We start from the raw sequence: 12293 nt of genomic DNA, 5'->3' as shown, positions 1-12293 counted from the left end.
TAAATAGTTAATAAAACACTGGCATATTAGTCAGAATTGTGGTCTCAAAATAACTATTTTTGATACTATTAAAAAACGGGTTGTTAGATAAGGGGTGTTACATTGCACTCCAAGATAAATTTGTCTCGCATTCCAACTATATGGTGCTAGCCTAGTACACCAGAGAAATAAAAAAATCTCATTGTTTGAACTTTTATTCTCATTTGAGCTTTACAGCTGGTTTATTAATTTGTTATCTTCACTAGAAAGCTCTAAACTTCTTTAAACCATAAGTCAGAAAAATAAACTCTAAACTCATTTCATTTCAATTTTTTCACCTATTCCATAAAAATGAAAATATAAGCCAAAATCCAATAATTAGACATTTAAACCACAAAATACAAGAAGAAATAACATAAAATAAACATAAAATAATTTTGTTGATGTTTATTTTTGTTGCTTGGATTTATTGTTAATAAAGCTTTTATTTTAGGTAAGAAATATTCCAAGGCTAAATTAGTGAAAGAAGTTTTAAAGTCTCTGCCAGAGATATTTGCAATCAAATGGTTGTCATTAAGGAAGCCAAAGATGTTGATTCTATGAGATGGGTGAGTTGATTGCTTTGCATCTTTGAAATGACCTAAAGATGAGTAAAAGGGAGAAAGTTCAAGCCGAAAATGATGTTGCTTTTAATGATAGGGCCACTACTAAAAACATCAACATCACTACTTCCTTACTAAAATAATTGGAGGAAAAACTAGCTCTCCTGGCAAAGAACTTGAAGAAAGCATGCTCTTCAATTTCTAAGTGGAATCATTCAATTTTTGATAACCAATACAAACTCTCCATCTAGTTACCAAGGTGGCAGGGATCAATTCGTTCTTTTTATTTTTCACAACCTTCATGCCCTCTTCTTCAAAACATATTAGGTAGGACTCAACAACTCACCATTTAAAATAACATACATAATACATGCATCTATTTACTTTTTAACCTCTTTTAGCACAATTTCTTTTGTTGCTAGATTCAATCGATTTTGAGTGTCCATAGTAAGCTTATAACCTTCCTTTAGAAGAATCTTATGCTAGCATATTATGTTGGATCTAATGCTCTAAGTGTAGGATATTCGTTTGTATACTTGTAATTTTTTTAATAGATTAGTTTAATAAAGTTATTCATGAATCACATTAATACTCTTTATATATTTTCCTCAATGGTTTTTTCATGCAAAGAAAACTAAAAGCAAATATTAGCTCACTGGTTGTCTAATGTTCAACTAATATTAAGCGGTATTACGTGGTCGAATTGTAATACGGAAAGACAACTTATAATAGTAAACAACCCTAAACATGTTCCTAGTCTAATCGAAAATGAGCAAACTAATTGAAAGACTAATATATTGTTTATCAAGTCCAATTGGGGAGATACTTTGTCTTGAGCATCGAAGCGGATGACCCCCAAAATAGATCTTGAATCCGTTTATGGATTTATTTACTTGTGGCATTCATAGTGTGGCATAACTTAATCCTGAGTGGATATAGACTATGTATGTGTGGCTTTTATACTTTCTTTTATACTTTGATGCAGGTAAAAGCCTGAGTTCGAACAAAAAAGGAACCGAAATGTCATGAGTTTGGTTTATACATGATTAAATTTTACGACTCTTATACTAGAGTTTATCGAGCTAAATAGTTAATGAAAATTAAAAATGACAATGGAATGATATGAGTTTGGTTTATACATGGTTAAATGTTGATTGAATTATGCAAATGGTATTGAATTATTGATTCCATGTGAATGGTATTTAATTGAATCGAAATGTTAAATGTTTGAATCACTATATGAATTGGTTATATAATGAACTCACTTTATTGATATGTGGTTGTTATGTTTAGGCAAAGTTGTTAAGTTGACTAGTTTGTTGTATTAAATTGTAAAACAAGGTAAGTTGTTGTTTAATGCTTATGGACTTACTAAGCATTCAAAATGCTTACCCCATTGTTTTTCCCTTTCCCTATAGATCTCCAACTTGCAAAACATGTCGATCGGATCTATGAGAAGCTTACACTATCTTGCTATTGATTCAGTAGTCTTTTGATCATTTTAATGCCCGGTTATATGGCATGTACATAGCTGTAATTTATGTGATGACTTTGGATTGATAGATTTGGTTTGAATTTGGTTATTGTTAATGTTGTGAAAGTTGTACCAATTTGGGTATCTGAGTTGGTAATAGGTTGTATTGAGTGAATGACATTTATAATTGCATAATTGAGTATGACCTGTTATGGAAATGGATGATATTGAATGACTTATAAGCATGTTGGTAAATTTGAACTTAAATAGGTGAAATTGGTATGTTTCGATATGATTTAGTGTCGAACTGAGGCATGTTGGATTAGTCGATTTTGGAAATGGTTATATGCAATGTTTGGTATGAATTTTGGTTGATTTTATGCAGGTACAAGTGTGCAAATATGCACCATGTGTGTAAATGGTTTAGTTGGTTTGAAATAGGTACCAACATGCCTAATTTCTGCCAAAAAATAGAGTCCACGTCGCGATGTCAAGCGATGACCGTCGTGACAAGATCTAGATTTCAGGCCATGGCATAATGAGGAACCCCATTACCATAACGAGCAAAGTCAATATGTCACGTCAAGACAGCACTCCCTCACATCGTGATGTCGACTTGAAAATTTGAAAATATTACAAATTGGTCCTTATTTAATTTCGGGTTAACTTTAGAGCATATGTAAGCTCATATAAAACATGGGAAAGGTTGTACAACATGATTATGGATTGAAATGATTATGTTTGAATATTTATGTTTTTATTTGAATTTTATATGTTCGTAATTGCTCCGACAACGGGTGTGGCTGTTGAGAAATGCGCCCAAGTTGTAGTAAACATGTAACTATTTTCTATGTATTTGAACGATGAATAAATAAATAAAGTTAATTTCACATTTCACTATTCTATGTTTTATGTTTTTGTCTTTCATGTTTTGCATACATTGCAAAATTGTGACAAACAAATGTTAGCTCATTCATTGTCTAAGTTCAAACTGATGATAAGTGGCACTGTAAGAATGTTTACATTAAGAGAAAGACAACTTACTTTAGTAGGTAGTCTAAACAAGTCCGTAATCCAATAAAAGAATCAAAGTGGGCATTTGATTCAAATACTCAGAACGATTATTATGTCGTCTACAGTTCCCATTAAGGAGATGGTCAGTCTTGGCTACCGAAGTAGTTGACTCCACGAGTAGAGACATAAATCTACTCAATGGAAAGATGGTACATTGGATTGGACTCTTAGGTGCACCTCCAACCAACAGATGTGTTTATTGTTTTGAGGCCATTGCTCCTTTTAGAGGAACCATTTTGTATGGCCTTTCTTTTTTATCTTTTGCTTTTTAGTATTATGATTAGCCTTTTTTGAACAAATCTCTACCACAACCTTTAGGTGATGACTGGGTTTATCTCATATCTAAGTGCTCTTCAGAGTGTGCTTTGACATCTGAAAGGTCTTGATAATTGATGGAGTGTCTTATTGAGCCTAGGATACAAAAATTTGTTATCTAGTGGGGAGGTCTAGATTGTGCCTAGGGCCTTCTTTGATGAATGTTTGTTTCATTTTCCTTCCTACATGGTGAATGCATCCAACAAAATTGTAATTGATTCACTTCATGAATATGATTACTATTTCTTAAAGAAAAAAAAAAGGTAAACTAAACCAGAGGTCATCCTAAAATGGGGTCATTCCTATATCAATCACTCTAATTTTGTTTGTCAATTTAGTCATTGTCGTTAGAAAAATTGACCAAAATGATCACACAATCGTTAAACCCTCAATGAATTGCTGACTAGGCCTACAAAAAAATTGTTCTTTTAGACCCTTTAAAAATTATAATTTTTTAAAGTTAATCCTTAAATCCCTATAAAAACAAAAATAAAACCCAAAATTTCCGCCAGAGATATTAGATCGACATCATTGCAGTGTTTGATACGGGTTTTTTATAGGAATTTAAGGGGTTAATTTAAAATTTTTGTAATTTTTAAAGGGGTTAAAAGAACAATTTTTCCTTTTTTTTGTTGGTCCAATGAATAATGCATTAAGGGTTTAACGATAGAAGTGACCATTTTGATCAAATTTTTTTAATTGCAGTGACTAAATTGACAAAAAAAAATTAGAGTGACCAAGATAAAAACAACATTATTTTTGATTGACATCCAATATAGTTTTTTTAAAAAATTCTCCTCCTTTTATTTTAAATTATTAATGTTTCATTCAAGAAAAAAAATATAACTATACGAGTAAAAGGAGAAGAAAAGAATTCAAACTAGTCGGATGTTTTATTGGATGAAAGATACTGAACTCTTCCTGAATCAAATCATGTGATGGTTCTCACATGTGGGCCAAAATCTTGATAGCTTGTTGCTACAAAAATATAAGAAGATGCATGCATCGAAATGAATAAATAAATAGGGCAGCATTTTGAGGGTTGAAGCTCGAATTAGGTATAGGTGTGATTGATAGGGTGGAAAGTGCTGAAAAGAAGCTTTTGGTGGGTCTCTATGAATACAACACTTTTGTTTTGTATCCATGTTTGGGTTTCTTTCTTTCTCTCTTTGTGATCACCATTTTAAGTGACCACAATTCCAATGCTTGGTTCCCAAATGGCTTCATTCTTTAGTCTTTCTCCATTGATATTCCAAGTAGACGTCACCCAAAGATTGGACTATCACTTATCACTTATGCTTAGAATGTTTTTTTCGTTAAAGATATTAATTTTAAACGTTAGGTTTTAATTTAAATATTGAAGATTTAGACCTAATCCAACTCGTTTTTCAAATTTATAATCGAAAGTATGTTAAATTTTCTATGTAAGGATATGTAATAAATTATATGTATTTACTAAATATTGATAAAAATAAATTATTTTAAAAATAGAAAAAGAATATGGTGCATTTAAATAGGTTGGTACAAACCCAATTTAGCCCATAGAAACCTCTAAATTAGAAGCTCAACTATTTTTTGGTATTCTTTATATCTATTTTATGATTAATATTTAGGGTTCATGATTACTTCTCTCAACAATGCTCTTTTTAAGGTTTGAACCTACTTTTCTTTAAGAGTGTAATGTGCCTTACCATTACACCCAACCAAGAAAAACGTAGCTAATTTTGTTAATTAATAACTAATATTTTCAAATAAAAGATATAAGAATCTTTTAAAGTTAAAGGCAATATATTTTTGGCCCAGCTCCTCAGCCCACATCTTAAAATCAGTAAAATCCAAAGTTGAAGTTCCATAAGAAAGCTTAGTTGACAAATAACATATATTAGTGACCATCAATCCGGTAAATACTACCAGCCATGAATTAGAGAACAGAATCAACAAAAAGCATGAAGGCAGAATCTTGCTGGGATAAGGGCACCAACCCTAACCAATTAGATGCAATGAATGGTTTTGTCATGCACACACTCTCATGTATTCAGTCTTGATATAAATATTTAGGTCTACTAATCTCAAAGAACGTTCTTAAGAAGTTATTTTTATTCTACCAAAATATTTTTCTTAGCTTTGATTATCTTTCCTTGACTAACTTAAGTATCGAAGAGCATTTCAAAATATAAACTCGGATGCTCTTTTACTTTTCCCTTTATTTTTGCTGACCCGAAGCCTTTATTAGTAACAAAAATAGTCCAACCTATTTTCCTCTTAAAGGCATAAATATTTTAAACTGTTTATGAAAATCTAAGCAAAAGGACATGAATCCCATCGTTGAGACTAACCCTATCTATATCCAAACCATTCCAATTAACAATGAATAACCTTTCAAACACTACAATCAACCCACTTAAACAATGTAGAAAACCCTTGTCAAACAAAAATTTCACATCTAGTGTCATTCCCATCTTATCCACATCCACCAATCCTAGCTTACTTAACCCCTTACCCACAATGTTTACTTCCGTTGGTGTTAGCCAAATCCTTGCTCTTACTTACTATTATAGCTCACAAGTCCCTTCTTCACTTGACACCTTACTTATGGTTTTACCATTCAGCGTACCACCTGTTTCGACCAATATCACTACCATTATTGAACCTTTTGCCTTGTAGATCAATCTCTAGTATCATATACTCAAATCCTTCTCCACCCCTTCAATTGCTCAAGCAGTGCGCATTACACAAGCAAACCTTACTAATGTTAATGTCAGCTTACTAGACGTGTTCAACCATGCCTATGCGCACCATCCATCGTTTTATGCTTATAGTACTTTAAAATTATCATATATACTTCACCATATTCAAATAACTCTTAACTATTGTCAAAAAAATTGGTTGAAATCAGATAATATAGCCGCAACAAAGTACCAACATTTATCTAATTTATTTAAAAATATCCATTTCTTGATACCTATGCTTTTTTATCACCAAAATAATCTCTAATCACTTTTATTCTTTTAACGTAAACTATATCTAAGGTTACTAAATTATTAATAAGTTTATATTTTGGTCACTTAAATTTAAAAAAGTTATAAAATGATCGCTGAATTAGTCAAAAGTTTTCATTTAAGTTATTCGACTGTTAAAATTGTTGTTGTATGGCATCCTCTATTCGCACTGCCTTCACCAACCGAAAGTTTTCGTCCCCCTTCTTCTTCTTTTTAATTAAGCTATTTTTCATGAAATAACTTTAAATGTTATGAATCTACGAACCAAAATCCAAACAACTTTCTTCTCCAATCTCCAGCACTGATTGCCAGATTGATTTGGATCTAAGGTATGTTCTTCTACTCGTCGATGGGTATTGATTTACCATACCGATCATCAAGTCTTCGCTTGGAGCTTGCTAGCTAAACTTTTAAAAAAAATTAACAACCTAATGACCTAAATAAAAAAATTTCAAATAGTTCGGTTACTTAAATGCTTTTGAATAATTCAACGAACATTTTATAATTTTTTGAAATTGAGTAACAAAAATGTAAAGTAAACAATAATTTAGTCACCTTGCTGTAATTTACTCTTCTTTTTAATATTTCCACCCAGCCAATTCTAATGTGGATTAAAGTAGAAACAAAATACTTTATAGCGAACGAAATGAAACAATTCAATGGATAAGTACGAACGTGGAACTAAATAAAGATTTTAAGGATGATGAATGACGATCGAATGTAGGGTGTTTACATACGGTTTCGAAGTTTATAGGTAGGGAGTGAAGTGAAAGCTGAGAAAAGAAGCCAAGGTGATAATGAATTGTGCAGCAATGGTTGTCGTAGGTTACAGGCCTGTCCTAAGCCCCAAATGCTTTGCTTCAAATCCCAAAATCAACACAGATCAACTTCGTTACCAGCTTGACCAACTTCATGCTGAAGCTGAGACCACCCGAGCCAAAGGTAGCCACTGATATCTCCTCTCTGTTCCCTTTTCATATTTTTCCACCAAAATCACAATTACCCATTTCCCCTTTTTCATTTTTTGATTTAATACTTTATACCCATTTCAGTTTAAATCATGATGATGACTTTTGACTAATTGCTGATTTTTAGTTGGGATTAATTTTTATTTATAATGAATGAATGAATGTTAAGAAAATTGAAGTTATTGGGTCTTTGTTGATTCAGCTAACAATGCTAGATTGAGGTTTTTGCGGCTATCAGAGGCAGCGGAGAAGCTTCGACGACAGGCAGCTGTTAGTATGCAAAGGGGGAAGGAAAATGAGGCAAGGGACCTGCTTTTTCAGAAAAAGAAGGTTATGCAAGCTTTGGAAAAGTCTAAGAGTCGGATTGAGTTATTGGATAAGCTTGCTACGAAGCTTAATGAGGTAAAACAAGATTGTGATTAATAATGTTATTATTAAAGGTAGAATCAAAGAAGTAGAATTAACATTTAACAGATAAGAAGTATTAAGCTATGAGTTTAGACAGTATTAGTAATAAGTGCATTACTGTTTCGGTGTGAAACAAATTAAAATAAGCCTTTTCTTTACCTAATTTCTATACAAGTGCATGAAATATCTGTTTATTCATTAATTTGAACAAACATAATTTCTTCGTTTAACTGGAAGGGATTCAATGACCCTTAATTTTTCTTTTTTAAATTGGCATGATAAAATGTCACAGTGTCTTGAAAGCCTAAATGTGGTTTATGGTTTTAGAAGTTTTGTCTTCTCAAATTATTATGGTGCTATTTTGTGATTAATGGAAACTTAGGGTGATATTGTCATGTACTTCATGCGACTAAACAATATGTATCACGGATAGCTTTTTCCGATACATGGGATATTGAATCTGCTGTTTCTTTTCCAGTTGATGAGATTAAATATTACAATTAGAAACTACAATCACAATCAAATAATCGTCAGTAATATCAAATTGTACATCCATGGAAGCAATCAGTCAACTAAACAAACAAACCAATGAAAAGTTAGACTAAACCCACATATGGTGGGACTTGAACCTAGAACCTAAAAGTTCCAAAGCCTCCTCCTTGCCACTGAAACAAGGTTTCATTGCAAATATTGAATACGCTTGTGGAGTTCAAATGATGGTCCTAATGATCTATTGCTTCTTTGCTGGTCTGTCCTTTTGTGCATGCCTAGTTCCATGTGCTTTAAATTTTTGCATGACTTACATATATCATATATATATGTTTAAACTCAACGGTTTCTTTTGGATGGATTCTTCACCTTTTCACTGTAACAAATTAACAATTTAACGTACCTAGTTCTATCTGCTTTAAACTTTATATTTCCATTTCTACCAGCACTTCCCACTAACAACCTTTTATTGATTGCTGCTTAAGGCTATGATTTTCTCATTTAGACTCCCAAAAAATGCAGCCAGTCTATCCTTTTTCTTTTAACAATATTTCACGATAAATTTTGACTTTCCTTTTTTGGATCTTATTGAAGAGCTAAATGGTTTGATATGTATATTTAACAAGTCATCTTGGTTTCAGGTGATAAACGTCAAAGAAACTCAACTAATTGGGAATATTGTGTCAGATTCTGAAATTGGTGAAGAAGATGGTTCCAGTCCAGTTCGGATCATATCTCCGAAGGAGCAAGCTGAAAACAATAAAAATAAGAATAAGGACTTTGGCCTTGATGCTTTAACAGTTGGTGAAGATCAAAAGTTGTTGCTTGATACTGATGATTTGGTGGAGCAACCTGCCAACAAGGAGCTAGAGGAAGATAAAGCATTTGCTTTTAATGAAGACAATAGAACTAGCAGCTTGGCAGCAATATCAACTTATGAGGACTTCTTGGAACATTTGGATCAACAGCTCAAACAAATTGAACAAGAACTTCTCACGATATTAAATGTTTCAACACTATTACTTGATGATGAGAAACCAAAAAATGTGAAGGTGCAGCAAACGACAGGACTTCTTGAGAGTATCCTTGATTTAAGACAGAGGTAAATTTCTTAACTAATTTAAAAATTGATGAAACTTGATCATTTTGTGCTTTTCTCAGCTCTGAAACAATCAACAATAAGAGCTTAAAGATTTTATATCATAGATCATTAAGTTTCTGAAGCTTGTATCTTCACAGAATTACAAATATCAGGCAGATGAAGGTTGAGATAAGTTAAGGCTTCATTGTTTCTTGGTCAGGTTCCTACTACCAGGTAAGGGCATTGTTTGAGCTGAAACTATTTGGATTTGTTAAGCAAAAAGCCTACATTGCAAGTTAGCATGCATGTATGTGCTGTATGATAGTTATTGCCGACTGCAAAAGAAGCTATTGAGTTTATAACCTTGTCTAGGTGAGTTATGGTATCCTCAAAACTTTCACTTTTCCTTCCATCTTTTTGGTGTTCTTTGACAAAGATAATGAAATTTTACGTATTTGATAGGGAATAGGAAACAGCAAAGCTAGGAGTTCCTTTGTAGGTAACAATCGTATGCTTTTTTCCCCAAAAATCAGTAACAAAAGATTTTGACCTTTTAAGAGTGACTAAGTTGTTCAATTGAATTCCATGGAAACTTTGAAGTAACTAACTAATTATTTCTTGATTGAATATATGGAAAACCATTTCATGATAAGTTTAGTAACTAAAACATTTTCATGGCAAATCAGGTATTAAAATTAAAAGACAAAGGATATAAATTGTAATAATATAACATTATTCTGTTTGCTACTCAGAAACCATCTTAAAATTTCAAAATTTCCTTGCAAAACATAATGGGAACACAATTGCATCTGAACATAAAGAAAAGAAATGAGTATAGTACCAGTGAGAAACCGAGGCTGACTAATTTCTTAAACAAGAAATAAGCTCTGTGGAGCTCAGTATTTACCATATCCATGTTTTTCCTGTAAAAGTTTTCAAAAGGAAAAACTTGTAACCAAGCTGATGGTTCAATTCTACTTTGTTTTTGCCCATAGGGAAGTGGCTGAATAACACTGGAGCTCTTGGAGGAGCTTCTTAATAGGATACTCTGTGATCAATAGACTACTTGTAACAGTAGCAAAATATTATACGCTGCATGAACTTTCAGAAACTTAGCTTATAGATAAATAATGCAGTAAACTTCTCATATTATGTTCTTGTATAAGGTGATTAGGGTTCTTCGATGAATCATGATGGAAGTATAAATGAAAGCCTCCAGTGGTCCATTTGGTTTCCACAATTTCATCTGCCATTTTGTTTCAGCTATTGTCACCTTTCTTTTTCTGATTTATGTTTTGACTTTGTTGTTTTCTATAATTAGACAATCTCATTTACAGACACCTGCTTTGACTGTTAAAATTGCAGTTACTAGAGAAAAACAGAGGCTATCAGCATGAAGTTGCTTAAAACTGCAACACATTGAGAGAAATTGTCACTGGCTACTCTTCATTATATGGATTACCAGTATTATCATGATAAAATAAAAATTGGGAAAAGTAGAAAAAACCGTCGGTGAGTTCTGGCTTTCTGCTGCTTTCATCTTTCTGATTTTGAGCATGCATGTTGGGTTTATATTATCGATGATCTGCATATGGATTTTGTTACCTGTAGCATGTGCAAGAAAGCAATTTTTTAGTGAAATCATTACTTAAATAACATATAATAACTGAATGAACTCTTAAATTATATAGCATAAATCCATTGCATTGTTGCATTTATAATCAAATTTACCTACTCTCTGAATTTTTCTTCACATATATTTTATACTTTCTCTAGTACCGATTGATGGTAGACGTCTTTGTGAATTAGCAAAGGGTAACAAATGAAATAGAAGTAAATGTGTTGAAATTAGATGTTTGAGAGATGAATTTTATAGAGATTGGAATAATTTTTCACTCATACTAAAAAATGGTAACATAGGTATTTATACAAAGAGCAAAAAACTAAGGCAGGAAATAATATATAATCCTAATATCAAGTATATCTAATCCCTAATTTACAGTGATAGGAAGAATCTCTTGGCTGTCAACACTCTCAAGTTCGTGCATAGATACTACACATGCCCAACATGCAAATTAGATTATGAAAGGTTCTATTACTTAATCCTTTAGTGAATACATCAAGTAACTGCTCGTTGAACGCCACATGAACTAAGTTTAAGAGACTGGAGTTCAATTTTTCTCTGATGAAGTGCCGATCTATCTCAATATGTTTTGTTCGATCATGTTGGATTGGGTTATGAGCTTGCTTATTGCAGCCTTATTATCACAGTACAGGGATAATTTTCCTCCTTGACAGTTGCAACTCCTCCAATACCTTCTGTAGCCAAATAAGCTCACAAACACCTTCAGCCATAGCCCTATATTTTGCCTCGGCTATGCTTTGCTTATTCTTGTGGTTCTGCTTTTGTACTGTATGAAGAGATTCGTAACCAAGCAAATCTCCATACGAAAATCAAATCAAGGAATGGTTACTGGCTTTTTTTCCTTTAGAATATAGAAGCATCATTGTCAGTCACTATCAATGAGATTACCAACTGTAATTTTGCATCAAGTTGTTTGTTGATTACATGATGTCTTTCACTTCTTGAGCTTGTAAATTACAAAGTTAGGTTTACTATAGCCATTGCGGAATTAACATGATTTGATTAACATTGAATAAACAACAGAAAATTGGTGTAAATATAGAACCTGACAATGTGGATGTATTTGTAAGATGAGAGGAACATGCAAGTGGCTGGGGCTAATATGACACCTCAAATTGAAAGCGGTAGAAAGAGATCTGATGAGAATGGATGGTTGTTTCTTTTTGGGTTTTGATTGAATTAAAGTGTAAACATGATAGTTCTATCTAGTTCATGGTCTTTTGCATAGGCCATGGATCATAGTAACTTAGATGCCTTTA

The 12293-nt window shown here is 32.5% G+C and overlaps 1 protein-coding gene across 15 annotated transcripts; it reads left to right on the top strand.

Moving 5' to 3' along the window:
• The first annotated feature begins 7061 nt into the window (after positions 1-7061).
• Positions 7062-12022, top strand: LOC105780154 (uncharacterized). Of its 15 annotated transcripts, none has more exons than XR_001129200.2 (6): positions 7065-7385; positions 7614-7813; positions 8950-9410; positions 9610-9623; positions 10755-10901; positions 11392-12022. XR_001129200.2 is itself a non-coding variant. In XM_012604316.2 (5 exons), exons 1-5 carry the CDS (start codon positions 7241-7243, stop codon positions 10426-10428), a joined length of 828 nt encoding a protein of 275 aa, XP_012459770.1. In that variant the 5' UTR covers positions 7062-7240; the 3' UTR covers positions 10429-11971. The 15 variants fall into 15 exon arrangements, 6 of the variants coding, with proteins under 6 accessions (XP_012459770.1, XP_012459759.1, XP_012459758.1 ...); XR_001129212.2 differs by adding an exon at positions 9852-9888 and having other exon boundaries at positions 7067-7385; positions 9548-9761; positions 10755-12022; XR_008195383.1 differs by adding an exon at positions 9852-9888 and having other exon boundaries at positions 7067-7385; positions 9548-9761; positions 10385-11971.
• The last annotated feature ends 271 nt before the right edge of the window (positions 12023-12293 follow it).

The sequence above is a fragment of the Gossypium raimondii genome, chromosome 4 (assembly GCF_025698545.1).
Source record: "Gossypium raimondii isolate GPD5lz chromosome 4, ASM2569854v1, whole genome shotgun sequence".
Lineage (NCBI taxonomy): Eukaryota > Viridiplantae > Streptophyta > Magnoliopsida > Malvales > Malvaceae > Gossypium > Gossypium raimondii.
The sequence above is the reverse complement of the archived record's forward strand: the minus strand, read 5'-3'. Positions and strand labels throughout refer to the sequence as shown.

Coding starts and splice junctions, on each gene's coding strand:
- LOC105780154 (XM_012604304.2), top strand. CDS start 7,241: ATGAATTGTGCAGCAATGGTTGTCGTAGGTTACAGGCCTGTCCTAAGC. Junction 7,386..7,613: donor TGAGACCACCCGAGCCAAAG/GTAGCCACTGAT, acceptor TTGTTGATTCAG/CTAACAATGCTAGATTGAGG. Junction 7,814..8,949: donor TTGCTACGAAGCTTAATGAG/GTAAAACAAGAT, acceptor TCTTGGTTTCAG/GTGATAAACGTCAAAGAAAC.